Here is a 22,209-nt window from a genome sequence, read left to right on the forward strand (position 1 = left end):
GCTTCAGGACTCACTTGGGTACGGAAAGCTTCATGAAAGACTAGCCTTTGTAGGGGACAGAAAGAGCCAATTTAGTTAGAAGGAGGGAAAGGGGCAGGGGGAGGAGTGCAAGGAGGATACAGAGAGGTAGGTGCAAAGGAATGGGAATGGCAGATAAAACAAGTAAATATGCAAACATGAGGGGCTGATGAGACCCAGACCTGGGAAGCATCTGCCTAAGTCATTATAACAGGCAGGCAGAAGGAACCCAACCCACCGGGGAAGCTGTACGGACACAGCGGGGCTTCGGACAAACTAAAAGCACAGTACTGGGAGAGACACCCCCCACCCCATTCCGTTGCTGCCTGGTCTCAACATTAGCCTCAGTACTTTACTGTCCTCGTACTCCCCGGCCCTTCTCTCTGTTGCTTCTTGTCTACTTCGCCGCAGCTCAACCTTATTTCCTTTCAAAGAATCTGAGCCGAGGTGACATGAGCAAATTGTGAGGGCCAGGTAAGGGGTGCGGCTAACGGCACAGAGGAAGGGAAAGAGCAGAGAGCAGATGATGAAGCCACAAAGGCACAAAATACCCCCTTACTGGCCTAGCCTCTCCAATGCCACTCCGGGGCACGGGTGGGTGGTCCCCACCAGTCTACCTGAATTCCCAGGATGCTCTCAGTTCCTTCCCTGGTCATCCTCCACTCTCTCACTGCAAGAAACTTGGAGCCCTACAGAAGCTAAGCATGGCAAGCAATCTGCAGGCTCCTCCCTTCGTGTCTTCCCTCCCCAGCTCCTGCAAAGCCTGCTCCTTGGGAGTCTATCAGCTTTCTCCTCAGAACTGAAGGCTAAGGATGACGGCTTCCATGGGAAAGAGAGAAAGCCTGCTATTCTGAGGACAGGGGCCCCTTCTGTCACAGTTAAAAATAAACTTCTCACCAACTCTGCCCAGCTCCTCCCACCTAGAGGCTAAGGGGTTGATGTAGAAGAAATACAGCCCTGGGGCATCAGACCAGAGAGGACAGGTAGTCAACTCCACTGAGACAGGACTTCCCATGTCCTGCCTCTTGGCTCCTAACACTCATCCCACAGACCCTTGCCCCTCAAATACACCTTGATCCCGGGAGAACAGACATGCTCTAACATGGATCAAGCCGTGGCTCGTATCAACACCTGTCCAAGGACTGGAAAGCCCAGGTAGAAGTGAAGGAGATGTTCTGCTGATTGTCTCCAGCTAAGAGACGCTCTACCCCACAGCTCCCTCATCTTGCTCCACAGAAGCCCCAGCAGTTAGAGAAAGAGGATACACCTAGACGGGTACCCCTGCCACTGCAGTGAGAAAGTAAAAGGCCTCCTGTCCTTGGTGTCCTTCTTAGGTGGCTGAGCTGGGAGGTCCTGGCCCAACTCAGCGAGGAGGTACTCAGAAAACCAGGGCCCAGTTACTCCTGGAAGTTGATATAATGAGGTCATACTTCAGGATGTGGTAACATGAGGCCACATACTGTGGGGTGGAGAGTGCAACTTAGGAATAGGGCAAGAGGACAAAGACATAGCAAACTCCATCTGGGCCAGACAGGATAGGCACTGGGGACAGACTGGCAACAGCTAAGAAGCAGGCAAGCATGGCAGAAGGCCTAACCATCTAAAAACTTGCTTGCCTTTCTCTGTCTGGCCCTCTCCTGCCTGGGGAATGGCCAGGCAGCCCTTTGGAGCCTTTGTCCAAGTGAATAAAGACACCTGGAGAAGCCATGAGCACACCTCTCACCTTGCCCTCAGGCAGAGATTTGCCCCAACTACCCACCACGCTCAGGCTGGAAGGGAAAGAGGCACAGAAGGAGGGCACAGGTGATAATGGGATAAACAGTTCAGTGTGTGGCAAGCAGACCTGGGACAGATACCAGGGCCTCGCTACGAAGAGAGAAGTGCAGCCGTGGCCAGTTTAATTTTAGACGCTGAGACAGAGGTTGCGTATCAGTCCTGGGCCTGAGGCAGGAGGCCAGGCTATAAAATGGCCAGTGTGGTCCAGAAGGCTCCTAATAACACGAATAGTCAAAATGCCATCGAAAGGGCCAACTCAATCACCTGCCCTGAAGGAGATGGAGGGCAAGAAGCTCCAAGAGAAGCAGGGGTCAGCAGAGGCATAAGCCAGGTGAAATATGTTACCTTTGCTTCAGTCAGAGGAAGACTCACCTAGGAGCTAAACAAGAAGGAAAGGCGTCAACAACAGAGTTCCCTCCTGTCTGCCGAGGAAGAAGCAGCTCACGGATGCCCAGAATTGCTACCTGCAGCCACTACGCTCGCTTCCCAGAGGAGTTCAAATTGGCACTAGTTAGGAGATGCCTGAAGCCATCCATCAAGAACCAGATGCCCTTTCATGTGACCCTTCTGGAGAGCTCAAGTTGCCAGTGATTTAAACACGTAGCTTTTCTCACCTTAAAGGGGAACATCCCATACAAGCAGAGGTTGACCTTGAGCTAAGGCCGAAGGTCCACCACCTCCCAGCTGGCGTACGGAGATGTTTACTGGATCACAGAATAAAGTCTCCAAGAATATGACAATGCCAGAGGCTAAGCCCAACCTCACGATCCCTCCTCCCCTGCACCTCCTCCCCTTCCAAACAAATCAGGACACGGGAGCCCACATACACGCTAAAACACTGCTCGCCACGGGGAGGAGAAAGCAGTCTGCTCCAGATGTGCCCTCTCCACTCGCTTCCTTAATGGCCAGCTTTCCCTGAAGGCCAGTGGACCAACACAGAAACCCTAACGTCCTCACCGACTCTGGGAATCGGTCCCCACTCACAGACTCAGAACAACCCCTTGCCCATCACAGAGACTGTGGCTGAACTAAAAGGCACTTGTTTGAGCGAATGATGTCTAATGCCTAGACAAACATTAGCCAGCGGAAGGGACATGGCTACAACTCGGCCATACTTACCCCCACATCAGGTGCCCCAGTGGCCTTCCAACATCCCAATGACTTCAAAGGGCAAAGAGTCCTTCACTGAGATTCCTCTCATTTCGAGGCAAGAGCTGGCAGCGCCTCTCCTCCCTGCGGATACTCTCTGAGCTTTCACGAGAGAGGTCAGTCGGGCAGTAAAGATTATTACACATTACACCTGTCAGAGGGCATCCACGCTGGCCCAGGTACTGGTGACCATTCAGTGCAGAGCGAGTCAGCAAGCCCCTCACCTGCCCTTGGTGTCTGGGGCCCTGGGTAGACTCTTCTGCCACTGCACACTGCCAGAGCCGCCTGGCGACAGCTGGAACCCAAATCTCAAAGTCACACGATTAGTTAGCAGGGCCTCAAACCTAGACCGCTTGATGGTCTACTGTTGGTTTTCGTTTTGTTACTGTTTAGATTATTTTTTCTTTTTTATCTAGCACATAACCCCTAAAAGCAGGTCCATCTCTATTATATTTGAACTTATGTATGAACTTATACACCTCGAAATATAAAATATTAGAGTTTAAGATCCTCAGGGGTATCAGTCCTAAGTAGCAGAAAAGACACACTTCAGTCTTACATGTACGATAACATCTAGATGTTCTGGCATGACCCCCTTCTCCCTACCAACGCCCCCATTGACAAGGGAGGTGTGTAAAAGGCTTCTTGGGAGAAGACCAGGGAGCTGAGTTTGAGGCTGACAGGTCTTCAGTAGCAGCGTCACTTCCTGCTGGCAACCAGATAGCCTTAGGAAACCCACACCGAGAGCAGGTTCCACAGCATATGGCTACACTGCCCACAAGCAAGCAAGGCGTTGATACACACCAGGGAGCCTTTCTGCAGCAGCCCAGCCTCTTCCCCAATGGGATAGAGGAGGTGACAAGGATGACCAAGGAGTGCCCATTATTACTCAACTATCAAGAGACGTTGCATTCCTACCAATAACTCTCCCCTGCCCACTCACCTCCATCCAAGGTATGGAGCCACAAAAACATGGTGGATGGGGGGGGGGGGGACTGAGACCTCAACATGACCCTTAGGAGGGTGTGACACAGAGAAGAGGCAGGCCAGTGAACACCGATGTTCCACACAAACAACCAGGGAGAGCAAAGCAGGTCTGCTGTGGCACCTCAAAACTATTCATCTTCCCCCCCAAAAAAAGAGAACACCATGTTTCCCAGACCCTACACCAATATGAGGCCCAGAGAGAGAGGCCCATGATGGTTTTTCTCCCTAACTCCCCCGACTTTTAGCCACCTAACCATAACTTTAACTAGAGATTTCAGATTCCGTGAAAAGTCCAAAATTCAAATGAAAAAGGACCGTTGGATATTAACTAACCCATTTCTAATCCTGCATCAAGAGAGACCCAGAGTCCTGCTTTAGTAGAAAGGTCAGGATCACGCCGGGATAACATGTCTGCTGTCATCTTCCAAAAGAAATATTCTCTGAAGGCAGAAATTCAACCTTTCTGTCCAAAAATGTACAAACCCCCAACCTCAATGCCACCTAGCCTTTCTTTAGAAAATCCACAAGCCCTGCCCCCTTCTCCCCAAAAAGCAAAACAAACAAAAAAGAAAAAAAAACCACTTTAAAGCTGATTTGACCCCAAGACAAGTTACATTCAGTCCTCGAGCCCCACTGCTCCTGACCTACTTGGTCTCCTGCTCTTCCCCTCAGCTCTAGCCACAGCCAGTTTCAAGACTTCTGGCAGGTCCGTTCATTCCTCAGGGGCCCAACAAGTTCCCACTGCCACTAGCCAAGGCTTCCCTCCCTCGCAGACGCCTGTCTTTCAGAACACCTCTATTCCTGGTCACGCGATGCAGCCCCCAGAACAGCAAAGTCCAGTAGTCTTTCCTGTGAGAATCAAAAAGCTTCTGCGTGCTCAAACTGTGGCTGGCAACTGCATTTTCCATTTGGTTTTATGCCTGCATATTGGCTACTTTTACATAAACAGCTATGTACAAAGAATGGCCACCATACCTGACAATGCTGCCCTAGACTACATTTACTGATCTTGCCTACTCCAAATAGGTTTCTTGACCCCCAACATTTTATAGGGCATTAATGCCTCTGTCCTCTAGCCTAATAAACATGTGGTCAATGCTCCACAAACCGTCGACTCCCTGGAACCAAACTGGATGGCACGATCCTCCCCTCCTGTTTTCATCCAGCAGGTGTCAAACTGAGACTGCCCCTGCCAGCCACACTATCGGGCCATCTCTCCAGTGAGGACACAGAATGAGGACATTGCTGGAGAGGTGGGGCCCAGGCAGTGAGAGAGCGCTGGTGTTGCCCTTCAACAATGTCCCAGACAATGGTGAGAGGTTCTAATCTCCCCATCGTGTTACCAAAAGCAGCTACGTCACTGACCTAGTGAGGGAGGCACACTGGGGAAAGAAACTACAGGACCTTGCTTCCCTATCTGCGCAATGGAAAGATAAACAGAGATAAGTTATGACAACATTCCGTATCTTGCAAAGCAATAACACGCTTCACCTAATCGGCACTGAACAGCAGAGTGGGACAATAATACCAGCTTTAATTAAATTTGCTCAGCTAATACCTAAGCGTCACCATGACACAGTGAGGCAGAACAAAGTCATGTAGCCCCATGGGGAAGAGAGACAGCTCATACACAGACGGATTGAGACTGGGTGTCCCTACCAAAGAAATTACAGAATCCCCAAAGAGTAATAAATAAGATGTCTATCACAAACTCCTTAATGGGGGTGGGGAGACCTGCTATGCATCCAAAACTCAAGGGTCAGAGCAGCTCCTCACACCCCAGGCACTCTGAAGCAGCAACCGGACACTCGCTGTCAATACCACGGCAGTTACAAGTCGAGAGGGGCCCGAGACTAGGAAACCGAGGAACTGGGTTCAGTTCTCGCCTCGGTCAAGGGAATGGCAGGAATCACCACTTGCCTTCAGCAAGTTGTGTCTTCATTCTGGGCCTGGGTTTTCTCATCAACTAAATGAATGTGTTGGATGGTGATGACCTCTCAACTCGCTTCGAACTGACTGGAAGTGTGTGCATGACTAGGGGCTAGCAAGCAGGGACGGGCAAGCAAGGTGACAGCGTCCACCAGAAGCATCTAAACATCGGCTTTCCCAAGAGAATAAAGAAAAGTAGCAGGACCAACTGGTTCCTTTACTTATTTATTCTTATTTTATGTGTAGGGGTGTTATGCGTTTGTGTGTGCGTGCATATGCATGTGTGTGTGTGTGCATGCGTGTGCGTGTGTGTGTGTGTGTGTGTGTGTGTGTGTGTGTGTGTGTCTCAAGTGCATAATGGTGAGCACAGAGGACAGAAAGAGCTCAGATGTCAGAGCCCCTGGAACTAGAGTCACAGGTAGGTGTTACCCACCTGAGTCCTCTGCAAAAGCAGCAAACGCTCCTCACAGCTGGGCCATCCTTAGGTTAGTTTTTATTTTTTTTAAGCCCCGGTTTCACTTAATAGAACAAAGAGCAGAACCTAGGAGCAGCCTTCATTTCCCATCATTCCTCGGGGCTATAAGACAGGCTTCTAAATCCCCATGAGAGCCAGGCTGGGCACTACGTCCCTAGGCATGGACTCAGTACACTGTATAGAGCACAGGTCTCTTCCCAGTACCCAAAGGGATCATCAACCCAGCCTGTTCCACTGTTTCCTCTCCCCGTGCTGCCCCCACTGTTTTGAAATCATTTCACTACTCAGCACCTAAAGTTTTCAAAGCGTAAGACTCGGCGGCAGTGGTGGTGCGTGCCACTGAAAGAGGATTTCTTTTAACCAGATTTCCCTCAAGGCTGCGATTATGTCTTAGCCAATATTTGGGTATGAAAATGCTGTTGACACGGCTGCCACTCTCCAAACATCTTGGCTCTCCTTTCTTCCTCTACTCAAAATCTCAACACAAAGATGTACGGGAAATCTGCAATCTGCCATCTGAGTCAGCCTTGAAGATCTGGGAGCGGGCTGCTTGTCAAAACAGTCTTCACCTACCCCTGACTAGAGAAGGGTTAGCATGAGGATGGTTTAATATGCTGCTAGCTCCTTTTCCTTTCAAAACTATCCAAAGGAGAAAAGTACACGAACTTCCGTTAACTATACCAGAAATCTGAATTGACAGCCTAGAGCACTTCAGAGGACAGTGTATTCAAACAGAATAGGAAAGGGTAAAGCAGGTTTTTCTGTTATTGTTGTGAAGTCTTTAGACTGTGTTCCAGCTAAGCAAGAGAATGAACAGCCAGTGTCCCCGGTCTGCTGATGGGTAAAGGCAGATGGCACGGCAGAGAGAGAAATGTTTCCGGAAAGAACATCTGTCACTTCCTCAACAATACAGTTAACTGTGGTCAAACTGTTCCTTAGCCTCCAGTCCCCAAGGTCAGAGCCACCGTTCGACCCAATCAACTCCTTTCCTCACTTACTTACTAACAGGGAAAGAGAAGTGAAAAGTACAAACGCTTCAGTATTTGGGGCCGTGTTAAGAGTCCCTCCCCAGCATTCACACCAAGCAACATTTTTAATGTGATGTTGAAGATGAAAACAGCAAAAACATACAAAGTCCCAGGTTTTGGTCCCGCATATGACAACAGTCTCAACTCTATCTGTACTATAGTCTATCTGTACTATAGAAGGGCTGGAACAAAGCAAGTTGTGTGGGCTGAGGGGGAAGAGAAAAATATAACACAGGAAGTAGTTTGCTCCTCCAATCATTGAGACACCTCGGGAGAAAGAAACCTGACAAGTGACCTTTAGAGATACGGTGTAACCTGAAACCCTTGAGAGAAGAAAACTTTGCAGTGACCCTGAATGACAGAGTCCGGTGGTTCACTAAGACCTTTTGAAATTCCCATTCTCCACTACCACAGACAGAAACAGAGGCAGGCAGACGTAGAGAAATTAAGAGTGGGTTTCCCAAATGCAGGAATAGTGTTTTCCTGCCTTTGAGTCTCCAGCTACGAGGGACCAGTTTATCAGCACTGGGCCAAGCCTTGGCTTACAGACAAGGCTTCCAACGGTGGAGGGAGCAATGGAAACAGCGCGGCGCAGCCTAAGGGGTAGCGCAGGCCAGGCGCTGGCGGTTCCAGACAATCGCGGGACACGGAGGCGGGGTCCCCAGTCTCCAGCGCCGCGCCGACGCGCCCCAGTGCTGCGCGCCGACCTCGCGAGGCCGGAGAGAGCGAAGTCACATTCCGGCTCCCAAATAAGGAGTAGGGTTAAGGAAACCTCAGAGAGCGAACTTCTCCAAACCGACCGACCAACCAGCTCAATGAGTAAAGGGCCTTTTGTGCCCGCAGAAAGGAAGGAGGGAGGATGGGGCCACCGTGTCCTCGGCTCCGGGTGAAGCGATCAGAGGCCGTCCCGGACCCAAGCGTGGCCTCCCGGCTGGATCCCACTCACACCCCAACATGGCAGTCCCCGTGAGTCCTCTCGGGTGCCGGCCACTCGCGGGGTGACCGGAAGCTGCACCGGATCCCAGCGCGATCCCGGGCGGCCCAGACTTACCTTTAGGGCGAATTTTTGCTGGGTTCTCTTGTCGAAGATCCGCAGCACCTTCCCGTTGATGCCCAGGCCAAGCACTTGGCTGGTGACCTTGTAGTCGTCGGTGATGGCGTTCTTTCGGATCTGCAGGCCCGACTTGACGTGGAACTGAGGGAACGGCGGCGGCGGCTGGGCCGGGGCGGGTGGTGGCGGGCTGGGGAACGGCGCCGGCGGAGTCTGGCCCGGAGAGCCCGACAGCATGGTGCCCGGCGACTCGCGCGCAGAGGAAGGGGCCGCGGCAGCCCCCTCCTCCGGCTCGGGCCCGGGTCCCCGCCACGCCCCGCCCGGCGGCGAAGTTTGCTCCGGGCTGGAGCCGGCTGCCCCGCCCCGGCCCGGCTCCAGGCTCGGCGGGTCGCGGGGCCCCGTGGGTCCCGCTGTGCGCCGCGGGCGCCCACCAGCCCTGCTCCCTCCCCCCGGAGACGAGCGCTCCGGGGAACGCGGGACGGCGGGGCCCGGCCGGGGGAATCGCCGCGCCGAGAAGTACCAGCCCGGGGGCGGCGGCCGCGTCACAGGCTGCTCAGCGTCCTGGGCTAGTCCTTAAAGGGGAGGATCGAGGGTGGGGCTTGGGAGAGGCGTGGGCTTGGGGGAGGGGTGGGCCTTAAAGGGGAGGAAGTCCAGTGGCGGGAGAGCATAGGGAGTGCGAGCTAGCGGTCAGGAAGAGAGCACCAAGAAATCCTAGTTCTTAACCCGGGCCGGGCAGAGGGAAAGGGAAGGAGGGCAAAAGAAAAGAGGCTGGATAATTCAAACAAAACCCTCACTTCTCCAACTGCTTGGATCTAGAAGACAGGTCATCGGGGAATTTGAGGAGGCGGTGTATTTTGAAAGAAACGGATAATTGATAAGAATCTTCCTACGTGGACCCTGGGGGTGGGGGCTACCCGGGCAGTGCGGGGAGCCGGGGGCGGAGAGGGGGGGCGGGGGTTACAGAGACTATTCATCCTAAGATTAGGCGTCAGGCAATAGTAAGGATTTCCTTAATATACTTGTGAGTTTTACTTTTTTTTCCCTCATGGACTTACTGGTTTTCTGAGACTGTATTGCTGTGTTATCATGACCAATTTAGTTATTATGCATTTGAACATATTTTTATGTAAACCCAACATGACCCAAGATAGGAAAGGGATGAGGCACTGTAGCTGCCTGTAATCCAGGGTTATCTGCAGGAGGTTGAAGCAGGAGGATGATGTGTCAGAGGGTCAGCCTGAGCAACAAAGGCAGACTGTGTCTCAAAATACCCATAAACTTCATGTCTCTCTGGGAGGTACACCTATGCCTTTGTGTTCTAAACTCATTGAGATTATAGACCAAGGGGAAAGGCAAGGGGAATAGTTCTTGGGTGGTTGAGGAAATCATCCCTGAGGCTATGACCAATAACTATTCCTGTAGCAGCCTAGTTCTAGTAGAAGTAGAAAAGGGCATTGGAGACATAGCCCAGGAGAATAAGGTTCATTTGCTTTTCCCTGTTTAGATTTCCAGAAGAGGCTTGTCCCAAGGAAGACAGAGGTGGACAGGTGAAGGACAGTAGTTCCCCTCTTGAGATCCAGCAAAACTGAGACGACTGGTGCCCTTTCAAGAAGCACTTTTTTCAGCACTAGGTTCCATGCTCCTGGCTTACCCCTGTGGTGATAATGCTAACCCAGGGGAATGGATAGATGCAGTAGTTGGGTCAGCAGTGTGGCAGATACAGGCCTGGGAATAGAAAGCAAATTAGCTCACTTCAGTCTGCAGCTGGACAGATCCCTTCCACATTGCACACAGGCTAGACAAGTCCCGGTTTCAACGACACTGCTTGAGGCTATGGAGATGCAGGAACAGGGAAAGGAATCTGGAGATGAGGAGGTGGAAGGCCTCACTGGCTCCAGCGGAAGGAGTTCCCATCCTGACTCACTCAGCTCTGTGTTGCCCCATGTACCCACAGAGGGTCTTCAGAACTTCTCATTGGCATTGGCCGTCACCTGTCTCTTTGAGCTATTCAGAGGCAGTGAGGCACAGTGGGAAACTACAAAATAGAAATGAACAGAATCCAGCTGTCCTAAAAAGGTGTGAGAGGTATAACATCCAATACCAGGAATAAAAATTTTCAATTCCCTGGGTTGCATACTGGGCTTCTCAAAAGGAGCCACTGACAATTTAGTCAGTGACAAACTGAACTAGGGGGGATATCTCCAGAGCTGAGACAATCTCCTGGACACCTGGCCAGAGGAGATAATGGGGCCAGAGCTGAGCTGGTCTCTGGAATTCAAGGTCTCATCAAATATAATGAAACTAACATAGCAGCCAGTCAAAAGTATACTAACGTCACTGCTTTGCCCCTACCATTCATAGTAGAGGTTATTAGAGGTTATCTAATCCTTCTGGAAAAGTCCCCTAGCACTGAATTAAAGGAGGCCTGCAAGCCCCTCAGGTTCTCACCATTTCCATGAATGGTTGACCCCTGCGTGCTGGTAATTTCTGCAGAATAAACACTCTTTGCCTTTGCATGCTATTTGAGTCTGGGGTCTTCCTTCAGCAATTCTTGGACCCTAACAGGTACCTTAAGCAAACCATTCTTAGCAGCTCTCTCTGGGAAAATGAGAAAGATCCTAACATTTCCATTTATGACTGAGGAGAAACTGAATGTGATGGCGTCCACGAGAACGCTTTACAGAGCATACAGCATCAGTTCTCGTGAAAGATTAAACACCACCATCCCTCCAGCTTTGCTTCCTTGTTCCTTGTTCTGTTCCCATTGTGTGGCGACCTGTTCCGGACACTGAGCAGCCTTCCTGTGTAAGGGGAATTCTGGGAAGATGCCTAGACCTGAGGTCTTAGGAATAATGGATCACAGAGACCCAGTGAAGCGTTTCTCCTGGAGTTACAAAAGCCAGATGAAGCTAGAGAGCACACAGGACAACCACAACACACACACACACACACACACACACACACACACACACACACCACCACCACCACCACCACCACCACCACCACCACCACACCACACACCAGAAAAGAACACTCATGTGAGCACAGCTCCAAAGGACAGGGCACCTGGCATGGAGCCGTATGGATGAGTAACCCATGGCTAGCTGGCCGGTAGGACGAACCACAGGAAAAGACACTACAAGAGACCCAGAACCTTCCATTCTAACACTGGGTAGCCATGTGACCTTACAAAAGTCCCTTGCCCCCTCAGTTCCTTCTTTCCTGTCTAAAAAAACAGTAGCGATGGCATCTGTTCTGCCCACGTTGTAGAGATATTATAAGGACAAAATAAAGCCCAGAGTCCTGCTTGTCTAACACCAGGCTCTCAGCCATCTGTAGTGAGCTGCTCAAGCAAAAGCTGTTGAGGATGTGTAAAAGCACTTCAAAAGGTGGAAGTCAGGTTGGGGTTGTAGATCAGAAATAGCGTATACACTTATCATGTGAAAAGTCCGGGCGTGAGCCCCAGAAAAGCATTACAAAGATGTAGGGAATCTAGTTACAAAAAAACATTTAGGATTTATATTGACATGCAGATCAATACCGTGTAATATAGCATACATGAAGACAATTGAAGCACCACACGTATATAGAATTGTATCAGTTGCCGTCCTGGATTCATGGCTCACGTTGGTTGTTAGAGGATTGGTCTCTGCATTTCTGTTTTTCTTAAGTCATAGTTCCTTAATAAATCCAGAGGCACCTGTGGTCCCACTGCCGAAAACATGAACTCAGACTTGGACAACAGCGTGCATCTAAAGCGTTGAATCCTCAGACAACCCTCCGGCCCATCCCCGTGTGTCACTCAAGACAACCATCACTGCGCGCTCTAGTCACCTTTCCCGGGCTTCCCTCTTTATACGGCTTTAGTTTAGGAAGACATGCTTAAAGGTGTCTTTACAAGCCAGATAGAATGGTTTAAACCTGCACTCATCTTTGGAGGATGATGAGGGAGGATTGGTGCAAGCTCCGAAGCCACTCTAGGCTACATAATGAGTTTAAGGGAAGCCTGGGCTACCCGTGGCATGACTCTGTCTCAAACAAACCAAATTTTTAAAGAAATGATATAATGGATGAAGCTCAAAGTATCTTTTAAAAGAAGAGAAGTGGCCAGCAAGATGTGGTTACAAAGTATTCACCACCATCTCATGGCAGCAAGGGCAGCAACAGGTGAGTGATGGCTCTAAACCCAGCAGGTGTTCGGGTTTCTCACAACTTGGATTGTCTTGTTTAACTCTCAGGAATGTCTCTGTAGCTGAGATTGCCAGTTGATTTAGCCAGTCAATGTCATTTTAGCCTCCCACTCTTTGACAGTGACAGAGATGCAATATTTAGCTAAGTATATGCCTGTCTAAATACAAAATTCACTTCGTAATCTCTCTACGTCTGTTCCAGCGGGTTCCTATGCCAGATTTTAAGTTCTAGGCATTGACCCACAAATGAAAGTGATATAAGGGAAAATGCGTTTCCTCTGAGGTTAGAACATCCCATCTTGGAGGAGCACTCCATAAGACATGGGAGTCTTGTGAAATAACAGGATGTTTTAAGGGGAAGTGAGGCATTCTGTCACAGAGAAGGTCTTTAACACCAGAAGTAAACAATTCGAAGGCTTCAAGAAGTCCCTGAAACTCCATGATCCAGTAGATCTCTCCTTCCCCAAGCATACATGGGTGTAAAGACTGTAGAGAGACACTATCAGAGAAGCAAAGTTGCCTAAAACAGGCTCAGACCAGCCAAGCTACTTGGGAGAAACAGAGACCAGACCAGCTGCCTGGAACGGACTCGGACCAGCTGAACTCCCTGGAAAGGATACTCTCCAGCCCACTGCGCTACCTTACATTTTAATAACAAACTCTGTGTTTCCAGTTTTCACGAGCGCCCACCCATCCTGGGATGATCTTCAGTGATGCGGCTTTCTCTGAGTCATTTCTGCCCCTGTAGTATCCCCTTGCCCATATTTCTGTAAGTAACACCACTGAAACTCTTTGATTAACCAGGTTGTACTTTGGTGGTACCCTTACTTTGGTCTGTCATTGGTTCCCTGTTCGGGATGAGCAGAGGTTTGCTATGTCACCCCAGGAATAGTGTCACGAAACACCCCCCTCCTCTTTTCTCTTCCCTGTTAACTAGAATGAAAGTCTCTGGAAATTGGGCAGCCCTCTTGGATCATGGAAATGAAGGCTGTAGTTTGAGGGTGACAAATAAAATGACAAGGAACCCTGTGTCCTAGTGAATGTAGATCAATAATTTGAGTTTTAAAATACTTACATAGATCTTTATATGGACAACAAATGAATGCTCTTCTTCTTGAAGGGCATAGTGTTCTAGGCTTTCTATTACAGCAAGAGCTACCCTATAACCCAACCCTATGTAATGAGTTGCTAGTCACAAACATCTATTCTATAAATGAGAAAAGTGAGCTCTAGAGAAATGACTCCATTGGGGTTGTTCTTCCAGCCAAGGTCAGAACCAAGTCTTTCTGACCCACAGTCCAAACTTATGGCTCCTATATAAGTCCTGAGCAGACATATTCCCATGTGTCCCTCTTGAGAGCTTTTGGGAGCTTCTGGCAAGAAAGCACTACTTGTGTGTCACTACCCAAAGAGCACCCTCTCCTACAGAGACACACTGCTCTTTTTGATGGAGCGTACAGCCCTAGAGAGACACATGTGGAATGGTGAGGAATGAAGGTGGCGCCCTTTTAGCCACCCACATTGACAGTCTCAACTCTGTTAATAAATACCAAGATGTCGTAGTCAAATGGCCCTCACGCCCATCCACAAATTGTCGACGTCTAAGACATGGTTCTCCCATTCCTAAGCAAGAATATTCTAAAGAAGCATTGACTAGAACCCCATTTTAAGTCGACTTTAAGTCTCACAGCCTTCTTTCCATCTTGGCCTGTTATGTTTTTATAACAATGTAGCCGGGCAGCGGTGGCGAACACCTTTAATCCCAACACTCCATCTCTGAGTTCGAAGCCAGCCCGGTCTACAGAGTGAGTTCCAGGATAGCTAGGGCAACACAGAGAAACCCTGTCCCAAAAAGCCAAACAAACAAAGAAACAAACACGCCCCCCCCCAAAAAAAAAACAAGGTCAATGACAGTATGTCTTCTCCAAACGTCCCTAGCCCCCAGTTCAAACCAACAAGGAGTAAAAGTTTCCTATTTTATTCTGATGTGGTATGAACGGTAGACGGTGCAGAGTGGAGACCTATGGACGTCAGTTTCTTAGAATGTTCAGAGAGCTTCTCTGGGTAAGACAGAACCACCTCTGACAGACTGAAAGACAGGTGCGCACAAATGAAGAAGCAGTTCTGTGTCTGTGGCTGGTATGGCTGACAGATCAGTGCTCCGAAGCCCTCACGCTGGCAAAGGACCATGACTCGATGCCCAAAGGCACCAAGCTGTCTTCAAGTCATAGGAGTAAATTTCATAGATAAACTGAGAAAACTTCCAAAGCAGAACAATGGCATAAAATACATAAGAATCCTTAGTAACAGAAATGTCTGACCCAAAAAGCAACTTCAAAATAGTAGTCTCCGTGGTTCCCATCCTCCCCTCCATTTCACAAAAAAAAAAGAAACTCTCCCCAAAACACGTGCTGCTGGCAATGACTTTCTGGGGACCCTCCTAGGGAAGGAAGTGCTGGGCTCCCCCCCCAGGAACCCTTGTCTGCAGCCCATTCTTGAAGCCACGGTGAGGAATAGCCAGAGCAGCTGTGAAGAACAGGAATGGAAAGAGAAAGAGGAAACTACCAGAGAGGAATGGAAACTTGTCCTCTGTAAGTCAACAGACACACCAGGCCGGCCCAATGGCTCTTAAGTCTAGATCGCACCACCGGGCCGCCAAGTGTCAGGAAGAGAGGGAAGTATCTACTTGCGTTCCAGAAGGCCCAGCCCAGGTTCCTGTATCAAGGGTTCTGCCCTCTGGTGTCCTGCACACCACGTGTGCTCCCCACTGTACAGCATGGATAATGCACTGGGGGAGGAAGCAAAGAAAAAGGAGCTCACCATCCAGGACTACAGTACAGCTAGAGTAGATCAGTGAAAAGGACCCATGGCTCTTTGCCTGGTGACCAGGTGACGCCTGGTGAACAGACTGGAAGGAGTGTAGGGAAAGGTAGTGAAGACGCATGTGAGACAATACAGACATAGGTTTCTTTAAATGTAGAATGATGAACAGCTTCACGGAAGAACAGAAGTTTGAAGCAGCCAAATAGGGAGGAATCAAATCCAGGGGTTCAAATTCCAGTCACACCTCAATGTTGCCTTGTATGGTGAAGAGATGTTATCCCCTTGACTCAACACAAGAGCGATATCCTGAACTGTTCTTGGCACATGGTAGCTAGCTTCTATCTGAATTGTTGTTATATGACAGATACTTTTCATAAGAATTATCTCATTCTGCGCTGGGGATGTAGCTCAGTGGCAGAGCACGTATACACACACACACACACACACACACACACACACACACACACACACACACCTACCTGTAATTTTAGCTCTCAGAAGGACGCAGCAGGAGGATTGCTACAAATTTGAGGCTATCCTGTGCTACATGAGTTCCAGTACAGCATAGGCTACAATGTAAGGCCCTGTCTCAACAGTAACAACAATGAAAAAAAACCTCTCATTCTACCTTCTCAGCTACACTCTAAAACAACACCTTTTGGTATTATGCCCACCATGGAAAACACTGTCACTCAAAAAACTGGCAACCAGCTTGGACCTTGAATGTTCCTCATGCGTTAAAGGATTGTGGGAGGAGTTGGGCCTTTAGGCTGAGGAGCCTAATGGGAGGAGTTGGGCCACTGGGAGTGTTGCTTTCAGAGGGGATTGTGAGCTGCCAGTCTCCCTTCCTCTTTCCTTCTGGAAGTGAAGTGAATGTGCATTCACCGTATATGTGCTCTGCCTTCTCAGAGACCCCAAAGCAACAGACCCAACTACAAAGGCTTAAAACCACAAAACTATGAGCCAAAGTAAATCTTTCTTCTTTTTACACCACCTTGGTTATTTTGTTACAGTGAAGGAATGGTAACTAATATACCATCATAAAATCATCAACCAACCAAGTGAGAAGGACCAGAATCCCAACCCTCTCTGTGTCGGCCTGTGTCAGAACCCATGATCCTAAATGCTTGAGAAGGTGGTGCGGCCTCCTAACACCTGCCAACCTCTTGGTGACTCAAGGAAGGGAAACACAGTCTGAAACTGGAAACTTCTCAGTTCCCAGAGACTATCTAAACAGTGATAAAGAAAAGAGAGTTAGAAAACAATAATGAATATGAACTTAGAGCATTTTTGAACATGTTAGGAAGGACCTACTATAAGAGGCCCATATCAGACAGACAGACAGACAGACAGACAGACAGATCACATATCTTTATCTGAAATTCTTGGGACTCGCTAGCTGAACATGATTAATTCAAAGATCCAAATGTTCCGAACTCTAAAATCTCAGAATATTCAAAAAGTCTTGGGTTTCCAGATTTGGGCTATTGGACCTGCACTGTGTGTTGTTTTGTTTTTGCCGTCTGTGACAAACAGAGCGAGGGTTCCCTCCCCCAAACATTCCCCAGTGAGAGAGACATCTGAGGGCCTCATCCATCCTCTCATCCTGAGACCTCATCTACACATACACACTAGTGAATGACGTAACAAACCAAGTTCTCAACCCCCCGGCGCTTGATTGCTCCATAGAGGGACTCTTCCTAAGGCAGTTCTTGTTACACACGAGGCCCTCGTTCCTATAAGGAAAGGCCTTCGATGACTCTGGCAGCCTCCGGCCATTGGGAGCAGTCGCAGACGCAAAGAACAGCAGAAGGTCCTGAAAGGGCACATGGTTTTAGCCTGATATTTATATCTTTGTCCCCTATGGATTCCATGATCCCTTTCAAAGCAACCAACGTTGACTGAGCGCCAGTTAGTACCAAGTGTTGTGTTGATCACCAGAGTGCCCAAGACCTGTGCACTTGTCATAAAATAGAGACGCCAGAAGACTCTTAATACCCTTAGAGGGCATGCATGGGCACATGAATGTGCACACACATACACACATGCACACACACAAGAGAAAGAGAGAGAATAAAACACACTTAATGTAAAATTCAACGTGTGTGTAATATGTATGTAGGCGTTCATGTGTGTGTGGGTGTGCATGCACATGTGTACATATGTGTGGAGGTCAGAGATCATCAAATGTCTTCCTCAGTTGTTCCTCACCTTGCTTTTATTTTTTTTAAGATTTATTTATTTATTTAGTATATATGAGTACACTGTAGCTGTCAGACACACCAGAAGAGGGCATCAGATACCATTACAGATGATTGTGAGCCACCATGTGGTTGCTGGGATTTGAACTCAGGACCTCTGGAAGAGCAGTCGGTGCTCTTAACCACTGAGCCATCTCTCCAACCCCTCACCTTGCTTTTTGAGACCAGGTATTCTAGTCAGGACTTTTTTTTTTGTTTTTGTGTTTTGTTTTTAAGATTATTTATTTTATGTATATGAGTACACTGTTGCTGTCTTCAGGCACACCAGAAGAGGGCATCAGATCCCATTACAGATGGTTGAGAGCCACCATGTGGTTGCTGGGAATTGAACTCAGGTCCTCTGGGAGAGCAGTTGGTGCTCTTGACCACTGAGCCATCTCTGCAGCCTTAGTCAGAACTTTTCTGAGACCAGGTATTCTAGTCAGGACTTTTTGAGATCAGGTATTTTAGTCAGGTTCTTCTTGCTTAGAAGCAAACCATGTTACAGATTACAGTCCATCATTGAGGGAACTCAGCGCAGGAGCTCAAGGCAGGAACCCAGAGGCAGGGTCATAGAAGAATGCTGCTGACTGACTTGCTGTCTCTGGCTGTGCTCAGCCTCTTTCCCATACAACCCAGGATCCCTTTCCCAGAGGCGGCTGGGAAAAGTGGGCTGAGCCCTCCCATCTCAACAGTCAAGGTATTCCCAAAAACATGGCCTGCAGGCCAATCTCAGGCAATCTGTCGACTGAGATTCCCTTTTCCTGTCTTATGTCAGATTGACAACAACAACAATAACAACAAAAACCAACCAGGACACAAGGCCTCTCAGAGAAACCGGAGCTCACCAGTTTATTTAGGCTGACTGATCAGTGAGTTCCTCAGACTGCAGGCACACACCACTAGGCTCATCTTTTTCTCTTGCAGGTGCTGGGGATCTGAACTCAGGTCTTCGAGGATGTAGTGGCAAGTTCTTTACCAGCTGAGCTATCTCCCCAGCCTTTAAGAGCCGCTGTTTTAGCTGTTTTACAGTGCACAGTACCACTGAGTGCTTCCACACTGCTGTGCAACGATTGTTGCCATCCGTGTGTTCTTTTTTGTTTTTGTTTCAGAACTGAAATTTTATACCCGTTAAACAGTAGCTCCCTCTCGCCCCTCCACAGGCATGGAAAACAGTGTCAACCAAGAGGATACTGAGTCTCCAAGGTGCTGACACTGACCTATCCGCTCCAAGCACGAAGGTAACAGAGGGCACAGATGAGCCGCTCCTGGGACCCTTAAGATCTACAGAGGTCCCTTCTAGCCATTACAGGACAAAGTCATAGCCTTCCCAGGCTGACCACAGACTCATCTTCCTCCTTCCTGGACCACTGCACACAGCATATCCCCTTTACAGTACTGATTAAAGACACTGGGAAATCCTCAAACCAAGTTGGCCTTCAGCAGTCCTTACCAAGGCTGAAAGCTGGGTAAGCTGGGTACCTCCCTAGTGTGGCGCCTCATACCTGCCATACTAGCAGTTTAAGAAACCACCTTCTTCCTCTTCTTCTTCTTCTTCTTCTTCTTCTTCTTCTTCTTCTTCTTCTTCTTCTTCTTCTTCTTCTTCTTCTTCTCCTTCTCCTTCTCCTTCTCCTTCTCCTTCTCCTTCTCCTTCCTTCTCCTTCTCCTTCTCCTTCTCCTTCTCCTTCTCCTTCTCCTTCTCCTTCTCCTTCTCCTTCTCCTTCTCCTTCTCCTTCTCCTTCTCCTTCTCCTTCTCCTTCTCCTTCTCCTTCTTCTTCTTCTTCTTCTTCTTCTTCTTCTTCTTCTTCTTTCTGTTTCTCTCTCTCTCCCTCTCTCTCTCTTCCTCTCTCTCTCCTCTCTTAATCTCAGGGGAGCTGAAACTATACCAGTAAGTCACCTATTTCAAAAGAAAACCCAACCGCTTGAATCAGCCAGCATTGGCTACCTATGGGCCTAAGAGCAGGATATCCTCCCAGGACCATGAATCAGGATGAGCTCCTGGGACCATGAGGCCCTCCCAGTCTCAGTGAGAAAAGTGTTCCTCAGAATTCTCCCTCATGCGGGGCAAGAATAGAGAGTAGCAACCAAGGGTGGGGGAGGTGAATCCGTGAGCTGGGAGGAAGGTAAGAAAGCAGTATCTGAGGTAGCAGACTGATGTAGCAGAATAAACTCCACTTTGTTCTTAAGACTTCATTCTAAGTTAACTTGCCCTTAGAGAGACATGGTCAATGAAGAGGCAAAAACAAACAAACAAACAAAAAACAAAAACAAAACAAACAAACAAACAAAAACCAGGACAGATTCCGTCTTGTCCTCCAAACTCTATTTTAAGCTGCTGTCCTTGGGAAAAGCTACTGTCTAAAAGCTACTGTCTGCTGTCCTTGAAGTGATATGGCCCCCACCCTTGGTCTGTAAAAGAGACCAACATTCCTTTACCCTCTCATGTAATGCCAAGACTCAGAAACCCCCCTCCTCCCCACTTGTGGGTTTTTTCCCTTTATAAACCCCTTTCATCTAGAGCTTGGGGGGTCACACTCCTTCCTGTTCCATCAGGAAGCTTGAATAAAGACTCTTGTGTACTTGCATCAGATTTGGGGTCCCTGGTGGTCTCTTGGGGGGGGGGTCTTGTGAATTGGGCATAACAGAGAAGTTCAAAGGACATCAGACTGGCTGTTCATTTGCATCTGAAGATCCTATTGCTAGAAAGTCGATCTAATTCAGCCAAGAAAAACTGGAAGTGGGGGGTGGAGCATGGGGAGGGGGTCCAGGTCCATGGGCAGCCTCTCCCTTGGGCCCTCCCCAGGTAGGGCAGGAGTACACAGAGGTGTCTCTTCGTTTCCCCATGTGATCTCAGCTGCCTGGACCAGTGTGCCCACTCACATCACTGCTCAGGAATCTGGTTCTTGTTTACTTAACACGACAGCGCTCCTCCTGCTTCCCAGAGAGCTTATGGAGAAGCCTGGGGCCTGAGAAGGGGAACCTACACAGGAGAGTCGCTGAGTAGGAGCAGTGAGCTACTGCGCTCCAGCCCAGTCAGTGCCTCCCTCACCAATGCTGAGAGTCTGGAGAGATCTTGGGTTTTCCTGACTTTCCTTGAGACCAAATCCTCACAGAATTTGGGGAGGGGTGAGGACCGGATGACACACTACCTGTCTCGTACTCTGTTTCCTGTCAAGAAATGACGGGTATTACAAAACACAAGCCGATGGTGGAACAGTCAGGGAGAAAGAACAGGGCCCTAGATCCCAACACAGGGCTGAAGGGAGGGCTCGATAATAAAAATGTAAACTAAAAGAAGCCTGGGGAGGTAGAATCAACCTGAGATTTGTGCTACAGCAACTTTGTATAATCCTGATGATTTGGCCAAATGCCCTTCACAAAACAGGGCTCTGGCGTTTGTACTGAATGGATGGTTGGGAGGATGATTGGTGGCAGACAGAAAAAACAGATTTAAAAGGTCATGATAATAGATCCCATTTAGTGAGTAATTACTGTGAGCTGACATGACTGTGTTTCTGAGGGCTGACTCAGTCAATGCCCCAGAAAAAGTCATAAAGTAGGTGTCACCAACAGCTATCCAGTGGCCCAGATTCTCTGCAGATTCTTCTCCACGAGCTTTGTCCCCACCTCAACCCTGAAGGTGGCTTCCCTGGACTCCTGGTCTAGACTCAGAAAAAAATAGCAGAAAGAATAAGATATCTTCCTCCTACGTACCACAGTGTCATTTAAGTCACCTATCCCATGTGGACCGTCACGTTCCTTCTAGAATGGTTTTCCCTGCCATGCTATGCCGTGCCATTTCAGTTAGAACATTTACCATGAGGTCTACTCTCTTAACGCACCTTGATGTTTACTATAGTACCTCACTGTTGACTACAGATTCCACTGCACAGAGGAAGATCTCCACCATGGGTTTATACCGGTTTCCTGAAACTCGATACCCACTCCGTATTACCTTCTTTCTCTTTTCTCCCCACCACCAACCCCTGAAAATCACCATCAAAATTTTCCCCCCTAGGAATTTGGCTCTTTCAGATACCGCCCATAAGTGAAAGCTGCAGAATTTATGTTCCCCCACCCCACCCCATTCCTTTTTTTTCATTATACATGATGCCCTCGAGGTTCATCCACGCTGGTATGAGTTGCAAATTCCCCTTTTAAGAAAAAGGCTAAGTGTAGTCGGTAGCTGTACTGGCTAGTTTGTTTGCTTGTTTGTTTATGTATATGCACACACTGTTGCTATCTTCAGACACACCTGAAGAGGACATCAGATCCCATTACAGATGGTTGTGAGCCATCACAACCCCCCCCCCATTACATGTGGGTGCTCGGAATTGAACTAGGGACCTCTGGAAGAGAAACCGGTGGTCTTAACCACTGAGCCATCCCTCCAGCCCTGGCTAGTTTGTTTAATCCTGTGTGTTCATTTCTGCCAACCTGACACAGCCGAGTTACAATCATCAGAAAGGAAGGGATCTCCACTGAGAAAATGCCTCCGTACAATCGGCCTGTGGAACTTGCGGAGCATTTTCCTGATTGATGA

At 48.8% G+C, this 22,209-nt stretch overlaps 1 protein-coding gene across 2 annotated transcripts in view; it reads right to left on the reverse strand.

Moving 5' to 3' along the window:
* The window catches only part of Mapkapk2 (MAPK activated protein kinase 2), a 46,451-nt gene extending 37,492 nt beyond the window's left edge, over positions 1 to 8,959 (reverse strand). The window contains exons 1-2 of one of the 2 annotated variants that reach the window (XM_087580117.1): positions 8,902 to 8,959; positions 8,414 to 8,578 (exon numbers count right to left, since the gene is read on the reverse strand). Coding sequence is in view for 1 of the 2 variants with exons in the window: in NM_178102.2 (NP_835203.1) it covers positions 8,414 to 8,650 (237 nt within the window). In the remaining variant the exon portion in view is untranslated. 2 annotated transcript variants of the gene reach the window in all.
* Between the last annotated feature and the right edge of the window lie 13,250 nt (positions 8,960 to 22,209).

This window comes from Rattus norvegicus, chromosome 13 (genome assembly GCF_021556685.1).
Source record: "Rattus norvegicus strain SHRSP/BbbUtx chromosome 13, alternate assembly SHRSP_T2T, whole genome shotgun sequence".
NCBI lineage: Eukaryota > Metazoa > Chordata > Mammalia > Rodentia > Muridae > Rattus > Rattus norvegicus.